Raw genomic sequence first — 19,308 nt, 5'->3', positions numbered from 1 at the left:
CGGGCAGTGAACAAGCTGAGCACCAGGTATGTGCCATCTCCACAGTTCAACCTAGGTGGATGCAGGAGGTGCTAGAAAGTTATACTGGGGATACAGTGGCTCAGCAGAAGTTAGCTGAGCTACTACTGGACCCCCATGCAGATCCAGATTATCAGGTGGAATGAGGGGTACTTAAGTTCAAAGGGAAACTGTATGTAGGCTCAGCCAATGACATCAGGGTCAGGCTGATCAGGCTCTTGCATGACTCAGCAATTGGGGGTCACTCAGGACAGAGGGGATGTCTGCACAGAATACAGGCTTTGTTCCATTGGCCTGGGTTAAAAAGGGATGTTATCCAATATGTCAGATCCTGTGATGTTTGCCAGAGGAACAAGCACGAAAATGTCCCTTATCCTGGTCTACTGCAGCCTATTCCAGTGCCTCAACAAGCGTGGTCACATCTTACCATGGACTTCATTTAGCAACTACCACCATCTCATGGATTTGATACCATACTGGTAGTGGTGGATCGATTCACTAAGTTCAGTCACTTTATCAAACTCACTCATCCTTATTCTGCACAGCAGGTGGCTCAGACTTTTCTGGATAATGTATACAGGCTACATGGTCTACCAGAAACAATCATATCTGATAGGGACAGGATTTTTCTTAGTAACTTCTGGCAGGAACTATTCCGTTTATTGGGAGTGAATTTGCACTATAGTTCAGCATATCATCCCCAATCAGACGGACAAACTGAAAGGGTCAATCAGTGCTTGGAAAACTACCTCAGATGTATGTGCAGTAACCACCCTTCCCACTGGAGCAGCTGGCTACCTACAGCTGAATTATGGTACAATTCTAACTTTCACACCAGCTTGCAGCTAACACCCTTTGAGGCATTGTATGGATATAAACCTAGTCATATACCCTTGGGACCCTTCCATGATAGCATCATACCTGCTGCCAGCAGTATGGTCCAGTCAAGGCTTCAGGTCATATCTCTCATCAAAGAGAACTTGGCCAAAGCTCAAAATCGCATGAAGGTTTTCGCTGACAAACATCGTTCAGAGAGAGAGTTCCAGGAAGGAGATTGGGTATTTCTCAAGTTACAACCTTATAGGCAACAGTCGGTTGCTATTCGTAGGAGCTTAAAACTATCTGCCAAATATTTTGGACCCTTCCAGATTAGTGCAAAGGTGGGAGCAGTAGCCTACAAACTCAAATTACCTGAGGGGGCCAGGATTCATCCAGTATTTCACGTCTCCTTACTCAAGAAGAAGGTAGGACTTGCACAGAGTGTGGAGTCCAACCTGCCAGAATTAGATATGACAGACCAATGCCTATTGAGGCCAGAGAAGGTTCTCCAGAGAAGGGCAATAATGAGAGCTGCTAAACCAGTCGTCCAATACTTGGTAAAATGGAACAATTTACCAGAGTCGGAATCATCCTGGGAGGATAGAAGCTTCATAGACAGCCAGTTCCCAGACTTCCAAGCTTGAGGACAAGCTTTTTGTTAAGAAGGTGGGACTGTCAGGACCAAATAAAGTACCACGGGGTCGTTTAGTGTAGCAACCTTTGCGTTTAACCAATCAGTGATAATACGATGCCGTTCTACTTAAGAAAGGGCGGTGGATGTAATGAGCGCTAAATTCTGTTGGGATCAATTGCATAAATAGTCCCTCTGCATTTGTAATACGGTTATGAGAATAAATGCCAGAATCATTTTCTCTTTCCTTTCTGTTAGCTCTCTCTCTCTCTCTCCTTTTCCCTCCCTCTCATCTTTTCTGATTCTTTCTTGTTCTTCTTTTCCTTCCCGTTCTCTATACTCAGTTCCAATTCCAGAAATTGTCTTGCGACCCTGACAAAACGTGGAACATTATGACAGAATAGTTGGCATGCAACGCAACACTCGAGTCAATAATTGGGTGTTTGAATTTTATATTAGGCCTATCTCCTCTATTTTGTATGCTTGTCGTCTATTCTTAGAAATTAGAACCGATAGCGAAGTTACATATGGGTAAGTGGGGGTGTCCCCATTGGCAAAATAAGATATGTATTTTGCTATACTATAAAAATTCATTACTATTGGTTTTACAGTTAATCAAAGTCAATGAATTAAACACTAGGGTCGGCCTAGTGATTAAAAGAGGGCTCCTAAGGGTTTTTTTGCTGTCAGGTTCAAGGTTTAAATCTTGTACCTCATAGTTGGGAATAGAAAGGGTGCAAGAAGAGGTAGGAGGGTTAGAAAAAAGTCAATGAAATACGGGTAAAAGGAAACTAAACTATGAAAACAATAAGTGAATTTGTGGTTGGCTCTATCAATTTCCCCTCACGGCACTCTTGATAAATATTTTAGATACTTCATTAAGTCATAAGAATGTGGAAAATGCTTTTGGTAATTATGTACAGTTCTTGTTCATTATATTTTGGATTTCTCAATCATCATCAATTTAGCATATTATCAAGCAAGAGTAAAAAAAAACATAAAAGATCTTATAACCAGTGATATTATATATATATATATATATATTAACATGCAAGTTGAATGAGATTTTGATATTAGTAGTCGTCTAGAGTCACAGTCATGATACCACTAAAATTGAAGGAGAACGTGATTAAAGTTTAGTTATTGCTTTTAGTGTTTTAACGATATTTCTTTCTCTACATTAATGCAGCTGGCTACCTAAAATATATTTTAGAATTGCATTTTATGTCCACAAGATGTGGGCTGCTAAAGTGGACAAACAAAAACAAAAATACCCATTGTTTTGTTTTGTTTACTTTATTGGGTGCTTGGATTCAGAAATTTCCAAGATCAGCATCATTAGCCAGAAATGCTGTTGCCTTTTAAGAGTTGCATGTGATGCAGGTGTGTGAAATTTTAGAGAAAGATAGCTACAATTGACTAACGATTATACTTGCCTTTATTAGCTTTAACGACACATAATTATTGAAATGCTAAAATAAATATAATGAATAAAATATAATGATGATAAAGTAATTCTATAGTCAAGCACCATAATAATATGAGGGAGTATTCATTTTCAATTTTTTATGACGATTACACTTTTGTCTTGATTGAATCAATCTCTTGTGATATGCGAAGCAGAGTCCTTAAAATGCGATTTTAATTACTCTAGTGCCATGTTGAATTAGAATAACAGAAATGAAAAAATACATATATATAATCGGAATTTTTTTCTGCTCGAAAAATTGTTTGTGGGCTTTTTCCGGCAATAAAATTTTTGCAATTACGGGGCATTTGATAATTTGACGAGAAAGAAAACGTCCAAATAGAGGAGTTTTAGAAGTTGACAAGTGGGAGTTATCGAGGTTTTCGGTTGTGACACAGCACGTGTGTAAATCCAAGTAGCACATTTTGGATGGAGAGATATTTTGGATAAATAGTCCTTTAATAAATTTGAGCTAATGCATAAATTTCTTATTAAAAAATCTACAATAATAAGCTGTCAAATGAATGAAGAGTAGATCAAATGTGTAGCTAGATGAATGGAAGATGGTATTTTAAGCTTTGAACTCCAACCGCTGATCAAATGATACCAAAGTGAAATCATGATTATTACCCTGTTAAGATTACATGGAGTCCAGTGCTTAAATTAATCTGCATAAACAAATTACTGCAATATTTTTAAGTGCTTTTGTACATATACTTACTCAATGGAAATTCCTCCGTAGACGAGAAGTCTTCAATCCGATCATAACCCAAATTCCGTCATAGGCATTTTCCACACATTTGAATAATGCATAGCGCCATGACTGCTTGAATTGAAGGATTCCCACAACTCCCACTACACCAACACTGAATCCAGGTCCAAAACCGGCATAAAACCATGAGAAATCAAACTCGCTGTGACCTTTGTCGTCAAGAACAGGCCCATTTTCTGTTGGCGATTCGTCTGCAGGGCAGCTGTTCAGGAGTGGCTTCCCACAGAGTCCAATGTTTCCCTCATAGATGGATGGATCATTCAAGGTCTGAAGTTGATTTCCAGATGGTATCGGCCCTGATAGCTTATTGTATGACAAATTCAGAGAGCTCAATGAGTATATACTCGACAAGCTTGGAGGGATTTCACCTCTGAGTTCATTCATCGATAAATCAAGTGTTTCAAGTTGCTTCAAATTGCCAATGTTCTTGGGGATCCTTCCATTTAGATGGTTTTTTGAAAGGTTCAAAGTTTGCAACCCAACGAGACCCATTATCTCATCCGGGATTTCACCGACCAAATGATTTCCTGAGAGGCTAATGGATTTAACAGACGGTAGGTTTTTTGAGTACTCAAGCTCTATTCCTGCCTTAAAGTTTCGCAGTACGGGATCAAGATAAGAATTGTTGAACTCAAATGTTCCTGGTTTAGTTGATTCCATCGCGGTGAAGTTTTTAAAGCAGTGAGGAATAGATCCGGATAAATCATTATGTGCTAGGTTGAGCACTTGAAGATGTGGGAGTTGGCAGAGTGTATTAGAGATACCTCCGTGGAAATTATTCGTCTGAAGTGTCAGAAACTCCAAGTCTGATAACCTTTCCCCAATCCACGCTGGTATAGTATCCGCTATTCTATTTTCTCCCAGATCCAGGAACTGCAATCTTTTCAGATTCTGCATTGAAGGAGGGAGCTTCCCATCAAACCTATTTTTACTCAATTGCAGACTAATAAGTTCTCCCAAGTTGCCCAGTGAACCTGGGATCTGACCATATAGGCTGTTACTTCCCAAATGTAGGATACTCAAATATCGCAAGTTTCCCAAGCATAAAGGAATTCTTCCGGACAAATGGTTGTTGGATAGATCTAACTATTCTAAAGTTTTCAACTTGCACAAGTCTTCCGGGATACTACCAGTGAAATTTGTACAAACTTTTTATCAACATCAGCTACTGTTGCATAAAAATTTAATTAAAAAAAAAAAAGAACAACAACGTCATCCACTGTACTATGTCCTGTAAATGAACTTTGAAAAAGATCCAAATTTTAAATACCTGAAATAAATGAGTTGAGAGATCCCTCCAATTTGTTACCGGAGAGAATTATGCCACCAGGATCATTAGAAAGCACTCCGAACCAGCCGGGTATGGCATCTGAAATGCCGGCATTCGCCATGTTTAACTGTTCAATCTCCTTTTGCGTGCGTAGCCAATTTGGGAACCGGGGCCCAATTTTGATAGATCCCATCCCAATATATTGTAGTTGAAAAGGAGGAACCCAAGAGGAGCTCACGTGCAGAGAGAATAAGTTATCAGAAATGTCCAACCTCTTTAGCTCTTTGAGTTTTGCAAAATGGTGTTCAGATAGTTCACCGGTTAATGAATTTCCCTGAACAAATAATGCTTGTAACTGGGTGAGTTCCCAAAGACTCGAGGGAATGGTACCATTTAGCATATTAGAGTCCAGATATAGTCCGGTTAGTTTCCAAAGCCGGCCTATTTCACTTGGTATTGAACCCTGCAACTGATTATCGCTCATATCCAAAGAAGTAAGACTGCTGACGTTGCAAATGGATCTCAATGTTGAAGTATCAAAGCTATTTCCTACTAGATCGAGGTCAACTAGAGAGGTCATTTGCCTAAATGTATCATGAACCTTACCACCTAGATAATTAGCACGAAGACTAAGATCTTGCAGGCCCGTAAGGTTACCCAGCCAAGGAGGGATTGTGGGGTGGTTAAATTGATTGAAACCGATGATCAGGGAAGAAAGAGATGTGAAATTGACCTGTAAAAAGTGAGGAACTATAAGTCCACAACTCTCCAAATGTAGTGTTATTAGCGAAGGAAGCATGTTAACTGCTAGTAACCCATCTTGAGCTTTCGTAAGGTCTATTTCGTTTAGGAATAGGCCTTCAAGAGAAGAGAGTCTAGCGACCCACCCAAGATCTTTACTTATCAAGTTATTATGTGTTGGAATGATATTTCCACTTAAAACACCAATATCTAAATACCTTAAATGCGAGAGATTTCCTAAATGATGGGGAACTTCACCAACAAATCCTGCATCTGAGAGATTAAGGTATCTCAAGTCTTTCAGCAATCCAAGAAATGTGGGAATTTGAATTCCTGAGAAATTATTCAAGCTCAAGTCCAAGTATCGTAGATTGGTCAGATTGACCAAAGATGGACTTAAATACTGGCCTGCCAAGCAAGGTGTGGAATGGTATGAAGGATCAAAAATGTGAAGTGCAGGTTGTACTGTATTACGTAGATCGAGTTTAACCACACGGCCAGTTGTTCTGTGGCAACCAATTCCTTTCCATGAATAGCAGTCTCCTCCGGTCCATGATGATAGACGATTTGATTCATCTGTCAAACTATCCCTGAATCGAAGAAGAGCTTGTTGTTCACTTTCAATGCAGGTGAAATTTGAAGAACGATCTGGTCCACTATGGCCAAATGGAATTTGGCTGGGTACCAGAACAGTAATGAATAAGAATAACGATAGTAGTGAAGTAGTAGCATCAAGAAAATTCAGATGCCCCATTGTATTTCTTTGGTACATTGGTTATTTGAAGAAAGGAGGTCAGAAGGGGGGTACCATGTATACAAGTGATAAAGCATCAACAGCGGTTGCGTGCAATTGATTGTTGAAAATAATGTGATAAAACCCCAACAACTTTTTTATGTCTTTTTGAAGGTCGACCGTCCACACCACTGCAGATGTCGAGCACTTGCTCTTTTATGATGCTGATAATTCTCAAATTGAAAAGTTGTTAGCAAATTTGATATCAGAATTTGGCATGGGCCAACTGATTCTTATTGGGTTGGATCAATTAACCAAAGATTCACCGCAACGTCCTCTCTGTTGCATGCTTACTCTTGAGAATGTTGCTTATGCTGCCAGCCCTTAAAAAATTGGTGTGGATGGATCCATGCTTCCTTCTCCAATGAAAACATTCTCTCATAAAACTTTTTTGTAACCTAAACATTTTGGTGGGTCTGAAACCATCAAAAAGTTGCGGTCAAAAAATCGACAATTCCCAGTGCATTTCAAATCAAGAAAAGCGAAAGAAATCCTGTATATCTGGCGACGTGCTGGTCCACCAGTCAATGAGTAGAACTATAGTTCCACATCATTTGTTTGTTAAATTGATCTTCTGATTCACATCTCCCCAAAAATCAATTCTGATCCCTTTTTTCTAATTAAACTAAATATGAGAACGCTTGGCAAGAAACACCAAAGTAAATAAATATTTGTCAAATATCTTGCACTTGATAGTTCGGAATTAAAGATGAAAAGCTAGAGATCTTAATTTGGTCTCATGGGAATTGCAAAATCAAAGAAATGGAAAAGAGATCTCAAGCTTCTCGAGCCTTTGAGAAATGGATGAAGTTTTTTTTTTACCACATACATGTATGTTTAATGTAGAAGGTCCAATAGTTTTGTTAGAGGCATTTATTACAAAACTTTTACGTAGAGGAGAGAATTTTGTTAAATTTACGAAGAAAATATAGATAGAGAGTGAATTTTGTAAATTTTACGAGGGGCAGGAACAATTGCTTGTGCACCCTCAAGTTTATGTGATTTTGCTATGTCGTACAACACATGTTAATTATATCATTCATATAGAAGCGCGGAACGCTGAATTGGATAATACATGAAGTGTGGCTCTTTTCATTGGATAATCCAGAATCGGTTGTTTAAGACCAATATTCAATTATCATCCAAATTTTAATTTCGTAAATTGGATCGGAAAATCGATAATTCGCTAATATTCGAAATCTGAAATTTCAATAGTGAGTTAAAATATTTTAATTTTATCTAAAAAATTGTTGTAACAAAATAATATCCTATATGTTTTCCTAATAAAATTCAATCAACTAAACTCAAACAAATATGATATCCAAAAAAAAATTGGGTTCATATCCTAAGTCCTAACTCATAATCTCAATTCTTAAACAACATTGAAATAAACAAGAGTTCCAACTTTAATTGTTAAGTTAAACTCCAACATATCAACCTCCATCAAAATTTGACTCCCAAGTGTAGTTATAGTTAAGTTAGCTAATTAGTAATTAATAATTTAAAAAAAAAAACAGTTTTGATCATCACCATTAAAAAAAAAAAAAGTTTTGATCCTCACTTTTACAGTTTAGAATAATATGAAGTGCTTGACAAGAAAATCACCAAACTAATCAAATATCTGGCAAATATTCTAAAATTGAAATGCCAAAAATTGACCAAAAAAAAAAAAAAAAAAAAGCTGAAGAGCTTGATTAGTTCTAATGGGAATTACAAAATCAAAGAAATGAGGGATGGTTGTAGTGTTTTGGGAAAACTCAAAAACTTATATAATAAATGACAAAATTGTTATTAGCTTTGTCAAAGATGTAAATTAGGTGAAACGGGCATTATTTACATAACTATGATCCTTGATTTGATTCTTATTAAAAAATTTAAAAATTATTAAAAAAAAGCCTCTTATTAAAAATTTTAAAAAAGTTAGGTCCACTTTAAGAAGAAAAAGTTAGTTCCACTTATAGGTACAAGAAAAAGTTAGTTCCACTTTATCTTCTTGAACTTGGGGGGGTGAGTACGTAATTGTTTGTCCCCATGAACTCTAGACGTACGATTTGCCCCATGGACGTAAGGTTTCTGTTAAAAACTTCAAGATATCCAAATACAACATGTGGTACCTTCAATATATAAAATGTTTTTGCGAAAATCTGTTTCATCCCAAAGGAAAAACTATACAAACTTTGAGCTGAGGTGAACAACGCCATCCTCTCCTTGAACTCTTGAAAACTATACAAACTTGTAAAGGAAAAACTTCCAAATCTCCAAACGTTGTTTGCAATTAATTGCCCACTCTCGGACGTCCTAAGCTTTTCAAAATTGCTTTCTTCCCTCAAATTGTTTCACAAAAGATCTAAAACATGTTCAACCGGACCTTCCCTCAAATTAGTTAGTTCCCAGTCGAAGTAATCTTCTTCTTCAACGGGACCTTCCACTGCTGATAATTTTTTGTATTTTTTCTAATAAAAAAAAAAGAATCGAATTTAAGAAGTGAGGAGAGAATGGAAAATTAAAATCCAGAACTTTTATGTTTTAGAATTTTAACTTTAATCGTTAGACCTGTAGATCACTTGAATACATTTGGTGCTAGATTAATGGCTGAAATTCCCCAATCAAATCAGAGGTCTTCCGCCTTTAATACACATGGAGGAGGCAAAATTTGAGGGAAATTTTAGCCCAGCCCATCATCTTAACTTTTGCCTAATGGGCCGGAATGGGGTCCCTTTCTCAATGCAGCGTTAGTAGTTCCGGTGACAATTTGGGTGAGTTAATTCAGATCGTCATTTGAAATTTTGAACATGTTCACATCGCCATAAAAATCAGTTTTGGTCCTCACTTTTGCCGTCTAGATTAATTCGATTTCGATCACCACTACATATTAGTCATATCTTTAGAATCATGAGTCATTTTTTTACAGATCGCCCAGCAACTGAGTTAACTTATATTAGTGCCAACCAAATTTTTGATCCATTTTCTTAAGGGCCAAGAATAGGATGACACATCATAATTAACGCTATTGAAACATCCCAAGCCTTGCTTGTAGGTTATGTGGGTTCCGTTCTACGTTATTACGACGCCGGTGTCCACCGTATGTACATGTTTACAATATTATCCATTAATAAAGAAAAGTAAAAAAAAAATAATTCTGTCATGCAAAAACAAACTAAAAAGATGGAAGTTGGGCTTTTAATTTTTTTTTTTTTTTAATAAAAAAACTAGGTATAAGAGAAGGTAGGATATTAGGCCTACCAAAAAGGGTCGATATCATAAGCATATTGGTATATTACACTTTGACCTCATATATATATATAATTATATATGTATGTATTGTATAATTTGCTCTATATGATGAATAAAAAATCAGGCATAAGGTTCCAATTGAAAACTTCGAGGAATAATATTAATCTCCACAAACATTAGCTGCATAGAGAATAGTACCCTTTAGGCGTGAATTTTGGGCTCCTAATGGGAGGGAAGGTGGCACAATTAGCCCACTAATCATAAAATTGATGTTTAACAAAAGATTTTAAACAAGGTTAGTGCTATCAAACAAAGTTTGAGATTTTCTTTTAATAGAGTTTGTAATTTATTAGTTACTTAAGTGATGTACATATGGGATAAGAAAGGTGATTTGGAAATATGTTTAGGAAATAAAATAAAAATTATTTCAAATAATTTAATTATCCAAACTAAGATATTGGAGTGCTAATTATCTATTGTCTACTAACTTATAAAAAAAAAAATTTATAGTGCAGTCAATATGTTTTCACAAAGAAATGTTCCATCCCAAAGCGATATACCTTATTAACTGCCCATCGATGGGGATTTTATCATTAAGAATCATAAGCAATGGTGGAGCCAGATTGAGGAGAGGACGGGCAATCTCCGCCTCCCTACCCCAAGACTATTAAAATACTATAACATTATAACAAAATTTTAAATTCCCCGATTGTTTCTCTGCAATTTCATCCCACCTCTCTCCTTAAGCTTTTTTAAATTGATTTTTTTTTTGGTCAAATTGCCCTCATATAAGAATCTTAAACCAAATTATTCATATACTTAAATTTTTTATATCGCTTCCTTCTCATATTTTTCATAGTAAAACATGGAATTAAATGTTAAAATGCTCCTTGGGGTTAAGTGAATGTTCAAACTACCTCCTTATGATTTGAAAATTCCCTATTATTTTTGTTAAAATGAAATTGGTAGTTTTTCTGTTAGATTTAACCGTCAAAAAGAGTAAGTCAAGCTTTTTAAATGAGATGTAAAACTATTGAATTGCCCTTCAAACCAAGGTTGAAATGAAGTTGTAAAGAAAGTTCGTGGTCAAACTATAATTTTAGAAAGATTTTAGGGCAAAAAATAAAAGGTAACGCAATAGGTTCTCTCCAGCTGCAGTCCTCCTCGACAGCTGGGAATGCGGGTGGTGGTATAGGATGCCGCTCTACCATGTGCTGGGATGGTTGTTCTTGCGCTACCGCCATTGGTAGGGATGGCAATGGGGGTGGGTGCCCGCAGAGGCTCTCGGGGTGGGGGCGGGGGGGGAATTTTTTCCTCCCGTTTAGAAATGGGGCGGGGGGCGGGGAGTATACCCCCGCCCCGCCATCCGCAAAAAAAAATTATATATATAATTATATATAATATGTAATTTAATTAGTTATAAACTTATGATAATGATATTATTAGTTAGATGTATTATATAATGTATATTAGTGTATGTAATAAAATTGATAGTATCAATTATACGAATAATTAGACATGTCTACTAATAGAATTTATTAATTAGTTATACTAAACTTACTAATACATTTATACTAAATTTCTAATTACACTTAATAGAATAACACTTTTTTCTCAAAAAAAAAGCACAAACACAATAATGAATTAGTGATTGTATTTGTATCAAAAGTGAAAACTTAACTATTTTAGTTGTATTTATTTCATCATGTTGGATTGTATTCAAATAACTTTTGTTTGATTGTTTTTATGAGTTTCAATTGTAAAATTAAAATGAATAATAACTTGATGATGTGTTGATATTTTAGTACTTGATTATTTATTAAAATTTAACTCTAATAAAATTTTATTAACCCCGCGAGGGAAGCGGGGCGGGGCAAGGGCGGGGTGGGGGGAGTGGGAGGCGGAGGACGGGGCGGGGCGGGGGGAGTTTGTAGGCAGCGGGGTGGGGGATGGGGGAGGGGTCCCTCGCCCCAACCCCGCCCCGTTGCCATCCCTAGCCATTGGGTAGCAGAATTGCATCAAAATTATACTCGGAATTCGGATTTCGTGTACATTGAGATAATTTACCCAAAAATAATTGGAGAGTGAAAAATCAGGCCAAAACAGCCACGATCTTCCTTCTCTTTTCCTACTTAATTTACCATCAAATTTCAGAGAAATAGAGGACTCGATGCTACTGGAACCCAATACCATCAATGCTAAGCATCATTAGAATAGCATTGGAAAATTCCTTCCTATCGTTAGCTTTAATTTCAACAAACACAATTTTTCTTGATTTGCAAATGGCACGAAAGCTTTATGGAGTTTCAATATGAATACCTAAAACCCTTTCGATTTTCTGATGATTATGACCATATATGCTTCAAAAATAGTAGTGGAAGTGTGCATTTGTTTTATATGTGAGTTTTTGTTTGGAAAAATGGACAATTTCGTCCCTAAATTTTTTTACTAGTATTGATTTAGTTCCTTACTTTTGTTCCTAACTGTAAGGCCTGGTGCAACCCAATGAGTACAAACAATTTCACAATGATGCACAAAGATATATCAAATTTAAGCACAATAAAGAAAACTTAATTAAAGAGAAAAGATGAGAAATGCAAACCAAATATCAATCCAATAGCCTCTTCAATAGATGGCGATGCTAACCAAGACGTACAAGTGAAGGCTCACTCATTCCTCACCCCAAACACACTTTGGTTGAGCCAAGGAGTTTTACAACTATTCTAGTTAACCCTCAACAACCTACACTTGAAAGATCACTCACCCAAATAAGAACTATTTTATACAAATGAGGCAACCTTCACCAAGGTTTTACCACTCCAAGTGATAGGTTCACCTTCACCAAGGTTTTACTCCACCTAGAGAGTAACCTTCACTTGAGCAACCTCACAACCCAACTTTCCCAACCCCTTATACAACCAACAAAGAATCTTTCTACTCAAAAATCTCACTTGTAAGCTTGTATTTTGTGTTGGCAAAAGTCTCTTGTCTTCTTGTGCTTTGGGGTATTTATAGAAGGTGAGAAATGGCTTCAAGAGGCTCTCTAACGGTCAAATATTAAATGCTGTCAAAACTAGCCGTTGGCCTGTCGGACGTCCGAACCACCTGTCGGACGTCCGAACCCTGCGTCCAAACCACCTGTCGGACGTCCGAACTCTGCGTCCGAACGTCGTCAGAGAGTCATCAAATCTTTGCGAAATTTCTCGGACGTCCGATGCGATCGATGTGCGTCCGATGCGTGCGTCCGATCCTTCCGGACGTCCGATGCTTCCTCACGAGCGTCCGACAGAGTTTCCTTCTTGATGTTCTTCATCCTTTCGGACGTCCGATAGCTTCCTTTCGGACGTCCCACATGAGTGCCCTGTTTTTGCTTCTTCTTTTGTGCCACAAGAATCTGTTCTAACAAATTGCTCACATAAAAACATTAGCCCAAATCTACATTTTAGTTTGTTAATCATCAAAACCAAGGATTGATCGACCAAGGTCAACAATCTCCCCCTTTTTGATGATGACAAACAAAATGAAAATTTCTTTGATCAAATAAGTTCAAATAAAACTCCCCCTTAGAAAATGCCAACATACAAAGAAATTTCAATAAATCCTACTCCCCCTTTTGACATCAATCAAAAAGCAAACTCCCCCTTTATTTTCCAAATCAAGACCATATAGAATGACAAAACTTTCATGATACCAATTGTAATTTTTTATAGGGTTCTTGGGAGTTAGTACAACATGATCTAGCAATCCACATGGATTTCATACCTTTTCTCATATTTTTCTTTACATAGCAATCATTTTGCATATGTCCAAATTGGCAACAAAAGTGACACATGATAGAAGTATTTTGCACATAGGTGGATTTAATGCAACTAATTTTCTTACTTCTTATCATAGCAAACTTATTTGTACCTTGAAAAGATTTGCTTTCTTTTGTTTGAGAAAACGTTTGTTTTTCATTTTGGAGAAACTCGTTCAAGTCATTAATTCTTTTCTTTAACACATTTTGTTCCTCCAACATTTTTTCATAAAACTTATTTGTAAGGCCTGGTGCAACCCAATGAGTACAAACAATTTCACAATGATGCACAAAGATATATCAAATTTAAGCACAATAAAGAAAACTTAATTAAAGAGAAAAGATGAGAAATGCAAACCAAATATCAATCCAATAGCCTCTTCAATAGATGGCGATGCTAACCAAGACGTACAAGTGAAGGCTCACTCCTTCCTCACCCCAAACACACTTTGGTTGAGCCAAGGAGTTTTACAACTATTCTAGTTAACCCTCAACAACCTACACTTGAAAGATCACTCACCCAAATAAGAACTATTTTATACAAATGAGGCAACCTTCACCAAGGTTTTACCACTCCAAGTGATAGGTTCACCTTCACCAAGGTTTTACTCCACCTAGAGAGTAACCTTCACTTGAGCAACCTCACAACCCAACTTTCCCAACCCTTTATACAACCAACAAAGAATCTTTCTACTCAAAAATCTCACTTGTAAGCTTGTATTTTGTGTTGGCAAAAGTCTCTTGTCTTCTTGTGCTTTGGGGTATTTATAGAAGGTGAGAAATGGCTTCAAGAGGCTCTCTAACGGTCAAATATTAAATGCTGTCAAAACTAGCCGTTGGCCTGTCGGACGTCCGAACCACCTGTCGGACGTCCGAACCCTGCGTCCAAACCACCTGTCGGACGTCCGAACTCTGCGTCCGAACGTCGTCAGAGAGTCATCAAATCTTTGCGAAATTTCTCGGACGTCCGATGCGATCGATGTGCGTCCGATGCGTGCGTCCGATCCTTCCGGACGTCCGATGCTTCCTCACGAGCGTCCGACAGAGTTTCCTTCTTGATGTTCTTCATCCTTTCGGACGTCCGATAGCTTCCTTTCGGACGTCCCACATGAGTGCCCTGTTTTTGCTTCTTCTTTTGTGTCACAAGAATCTGTTCTAACAAATTGCTCACATAAAAACATTAGCCCAAATCTACATTTTAGTTTGTTAATCATCAAAACCAAGGATTGATCGACCAAGGTCAACACTAACTAATTTGATACGTGAACTTATTTTGCAATTCCAATTAAAGACCTCTGTGGTGGTGCCACTGCCTTAAATCAATCTGACTCCTAATTGATCAATTAAATAAGAGTATTTTGGGAACGTGACTTATGGGATTATAACAAATCAAGTAATTGTATAAAATTTCACAAGATTAAACTCTAAAAAAGTTTTATCTGATAATTTTTTACACGATTTACTTGTTTTATTACAATTTAATGAGTGACGTTCCCATAATATTCTTGTTTAGTTAGTCAATTAGGAGTCGGATCATTTTTAGATAGTGGTGCTACCATGAACATCCTTAATTAAAACTACAAAAAAAATTCAAATATCAAATTGATCAGAAATAAAAGTTAGAGATTAAATCGGTATCAAAACAAAAGTTCAAATGGGAAATTGGCCATTTTCCTTTTTGAAATCCAGGTGGTTCGAATTTGGCCAGGGCTGTAACATGGTTGGAAAAGCCAAACGGCAAAGGCCTTCCCGGGAAAAAGATGACCATCTTTTAAAATTGCAACTTTAGTCCTTGAAGAAAATTGAATCAATACATTTTCACTTAATAAGTGATAACTAAATTACCAATCTAACTTTTATGACTGCGAAGTACGAGAGAAATTTAAACATTTCACTCTAGTTAATACACTCTGTTTGGATTCAAGAGTTTTTCAAATACTAAATTTTTTTAATATTTAAAAAATATCCCAAAATATATTCTAAAAACTCTTCTACTCTTAAATATCCCAAAATATTTTCTAAAATATATTATAAAAATTCTGGTACAATAAAATTTTTAAAAAATATCCCAAAAAACAGCTAATCCAAACGGATCTACAAACAGTTTATATGAGCATCCCTTTGACCAAAAATCATTTTGGTATTTAATCCTAGAACATGTAATTAAGAACAAACGTTTCCTTTGCTAAATCAACTGTAATTCATGAGAATATAACCCATCTATTAAGCATCTTATCCCATGGCATCTTCAAGTTTAGCCAATATTGTTGGGTTGCTCCAACTGCTGCGTTTGGATGGTGGAGTCGTGGCCGCCATACAATTCCTCCAAACGTTTCCAATCCTTCAGGACGCTTTCTTGCATGCCATCATACCTCAATGATACGAATTCGACCTCCACGATCTTCCACCTCAAGACCATATATCAAGAAAATTCCAGCCGCAACGACGAGGAAAGTATGAAAATGGAGACCAAATAGACTCACGGCACATTCCAAGCTTGCAGTAACAAAGAAATGAAAAATCCCAAAATCAGTGCAGCGCTGGACGTTCGCGAGATTCCCCAGCCAGGCAATAGCCAAAGACAAGAAAGATAACATGAGAGGGATAGATTTGGCTTTGAAGTAGTATTGGACAAAAGCAGTTCCCAAACATCCCAGTATAATTTCGAAGATTTTTCGATGTTTATAAACGTATGCTGCCATAGATGATGATCCCTCTAATTTCTTCAACTTAGAAGCTAACAGTAATAGGGAACTTGGAATGGATGCATGAACCAATATCAAGCTCAAATGTGAATCCCACAAACTTGGAGATTTAAGAACAGATAAAGTTGATAGCACTAGAGCTTGAATGAAAAACCAGAACATTGTATGACGAGGATACATCCTTAAAGGACCAGCAAAACCGGTTAAGAAGTTTCCTATGGCCTGAGAATATTTGAAACCCTGGGTAATTGATCTCGAGGCCTGTCGCAGCCATAATACAGCAGAGACTAGCATCGCAGCTGCCATTGCTGTGTTCCATCTGTGTCCTGAAGATGTAAAGTATGCCATAACTGCCAAAGAAATTAAAGGAGAATGAACTGTCGCGAAATCTCCATAAAAGTTTAGGAAAATTTTGTTACTTTGAGAAGTTTTAAGTGTATGATCATGCTCCAATAGAGGTCGACAAAGGAATGCATAAGTGGCTGAACAGCTAACTGATAAAACAATCCAATACTCCAAGAACTGAAGCTCAACCAAATCAGATACCGGGATGATTGCTCTGCGTAAAGCATATATTCCGGTTGTTGAGAAAACCAGGCTGACCAGAGACCAGAAGGAGAAGTACCAAATTGATGAGAATTCCATGTGTAACAAGGAACAAAGGGATGTTTAGGTATAGATCTCTTTTCTGTTTACACTTTCTTTTCTTTTTTTCTGTTTTTGTTGGGGGTGGTGGGGGAGGATATTGAGAAAGCAAAAACTGCAATGAAACAAATTCAAAGCAGAAAGAAGATTTTGACGCAGCTATCAACAAGAAATTAGTTTTTTAACTATATTACCTTCGGACTAAGAAGGCCTTGCGGAAGCTATAATTGTACAGCTCTTGCCGCTGGGGGAGGTGAGATATTAACGTTGATGGGGTCAAAAACTAAAATTCCACGAAAAAGGAAAGTATCTCTAAGTTTTGAAAAAAAAAAAAAAAAAAAAAACAGTGGGTTGATTAATGTATACTCCCTTCCTCCCATATTATTTGTCATCCTCTCAGGTCTGAGTTTGTTTTAAAAAAAAAAAACGGTGGGTTGATAGTGATAGCTATCTATCTACTTCGAATTTTATCCTCCAAAAGCTCACGATTTGGGCGGCATATATGAACCAAGAAAAGACAAAAGACTGAAGAAAAAAGTAATTATCACTTTCAAACCTTTTCACAAAAATTTTAGAATATGCAATAATAACAAATATGAAAATCTAGTGGATAAGTTTGAGGTTCTCCTTTCTCCCTTCTTGTTTCTTAAATTCTACAAGCCAAATGTTATTTCCACAATAATTTTTGTTAAAATAACAAAATTTACCCCTTTTGAGTCTAAATTACATTTGGACTTCAGAACGGCAAGTTTGGCATATTATCCAAAATTTGTTGTGAAAATCAAATTAAACTTGTGGCATTAACACCAGCCAACATGATATTCTCAGTGGGATAGGGCTTGCATAACATTCTGAACCCAAATTTCAAACTTAAGTCATTTTTGGCACCAAATGCTAATTCCATGAAGTTTTGAGAGATTCTTTGGTTAAGTTTGAAGCAGAAAACTATTCTATATATAACTCTTATTAAAATAGAAAAGATCTTGGGCATACATAGCTTAACTACTGCCCCCCCCCCCCCCCCCCAAAAAAAAAGACAATGTCTACATGAAGAATTAGGTGTATAATTACAAATACAGTCAAAGACTCAGAAAATATTTGTCATAGGGACCATTTTAGCAATTTCCCCAGGTATAAAATTCAAACATGGCAGGCTTGTTTTCGCCCCTTGATAACACAGCAAATTTGTGTGCCTTTGGTCAATGGAGGTGATAACTGATGATTTGGTCAATGGAGGTGGTAACTGATGATTCTTGAAGACCATGCGGGTGGTAAAACCGTAAAAGTCAAGATTGCCTTTGGTTTCATTTCCGCGTCATGATGGCTGACTAAGTCAGCTTGAAGTTATTCAGAATATATATATATATATATATGTATATCATAATGTTAATCACACTTCAATTATTTATTTTATCATACAATTTAATAAATAAAAATCATATTATAAAAATGATAGAGAGAGTAAGATTAATAAAAGAGAGTGCAATTAACATTTCTCTATCATTTTTTACTAGATTATATCATTTTTCTTTTCTTGTTCTGGTTGACTTCGTATTAGACTGGGGGCGGTGGATATGGAAATCAAGTAGTTTTTCATTCGGAAAATTCAGTAACCAAGATGGCTCAATTTGCAGTTCAGGACATTGTTAGAGGTGATGTACATCGTTGACATTAAACTAGCGGTAGAAAACTTGGATCAGGACGTCCCGCTTTATTAATTATTATACATTTTACCAACACAAATTGGCTCAATTAACAAGAACGAGTTACCTTTTAAAAAAAAGGCCGTGTATTCCAATCATGATGTTGATGCAATGACTACCTGCCCAAACATTCCGTAAAGGATCTTCTACTCCACTTTATGTATCATTCCCTATTCCAGCATCTATTAAATCACTATTTATCCTTTATGAACATTTCATTTTAATTTTTTTTTCTTGTCCCTTTGAGTTCTAACACTACTAACAGACTGAAAAAACAAATTTTAACTAAAAAATGGATTTTTTATAATTTTTTGTTTTTTTTGTTTTTCTATTATATATTATTATGTAGTCTATTGTATTTTATATTCTATCCAATAAATAATTGTTGGAATTCAAAGGGATAAGAAAAAAATTAAAATGAAATGTTATATTTTAATAGATGTTGAGATAGGGAATGATACATAAAGTAGGACAGAAGATCCTTCGCACAAACTTTTACCCAAAACAAATTTTATTCTAGACCTTGATCTAGAGTTTATAGTGATGAGGTTAAAGGAATTAAGGATTTGTCGGGAAGAAAGTAACATACTTAACGTTGAACTTTGTAACGTCTTGAAGTACTAACAATCTAACATTAGAAACATTGGTGATGCAGTATGGTCAATAATACAAACTTGAACAAGCATTGAGTAAAACATACTAAAATACTACCA

At 36.4% G+C, this 19,308-nt stretch overlaps 1 protein-coding gene across 1 annotated transcript; it reads right to left on the bottom strand.

Moving 5' to 3' along the window:
* Positions 1 to 3,657: 3,657 nt before the first annotated feature.
* Positions 3,658 to 6,473, bottom strand: LOC113719634 (receptor-like protein EIX1). Its single transcript, XM_072072124.1, has 2 exons — positions 4,979 to 6,473; positions 3,658 to 4,682 (listed from the first exon to the last, which is right to left on the bottom strand). Exons 1-2 carry the CDS (start codon positions 6,471 to 6,473, stop codon positions 3,658 to 3,660), a joined length of 2,520 nt encoding a protein of 839 aa, XP_071928225.1.
* Positions 6,474 to 19,308: the final 12,835 nt, after the last annotated feature.

This window comes from Coffea arabica, chromosome 11e (assembly GCF_036785885.1).
Source record: "Coffea arabica cultivar ET-39 chromosome 11e, Coffea Arabica ET-39 HiFi, whole genome shotgun sequence".
Classification (NCBI taxonomy): Eukaryota; Viridiplantae; Streptophyta; class Magnoliopsida; order Gentianales; family Rubiaceae; genus Coffea; species Coffea arabica.
The sequence above is the reverse complement of the archived record's forward strand: the minus strand, read 5'-3'. Positions and strand labels throughout refer to the sequence as shown.

Coding starts and splice junctions, on each gene's coding strand:
- LOC113719634 (XM_072072124.1), bottom strand. CDS start 6,473: ATGGGGCATCTGAATTTTCTTGATGCTACTACTTCACTACTATCGTTA. Junction 4,683..4,978: donor TCTCAACTCATTTATTTCAG/GTATTTAAAATT, acceptor GTCAGATCCCAG/GTTCACTGGGCAACTTGGGA.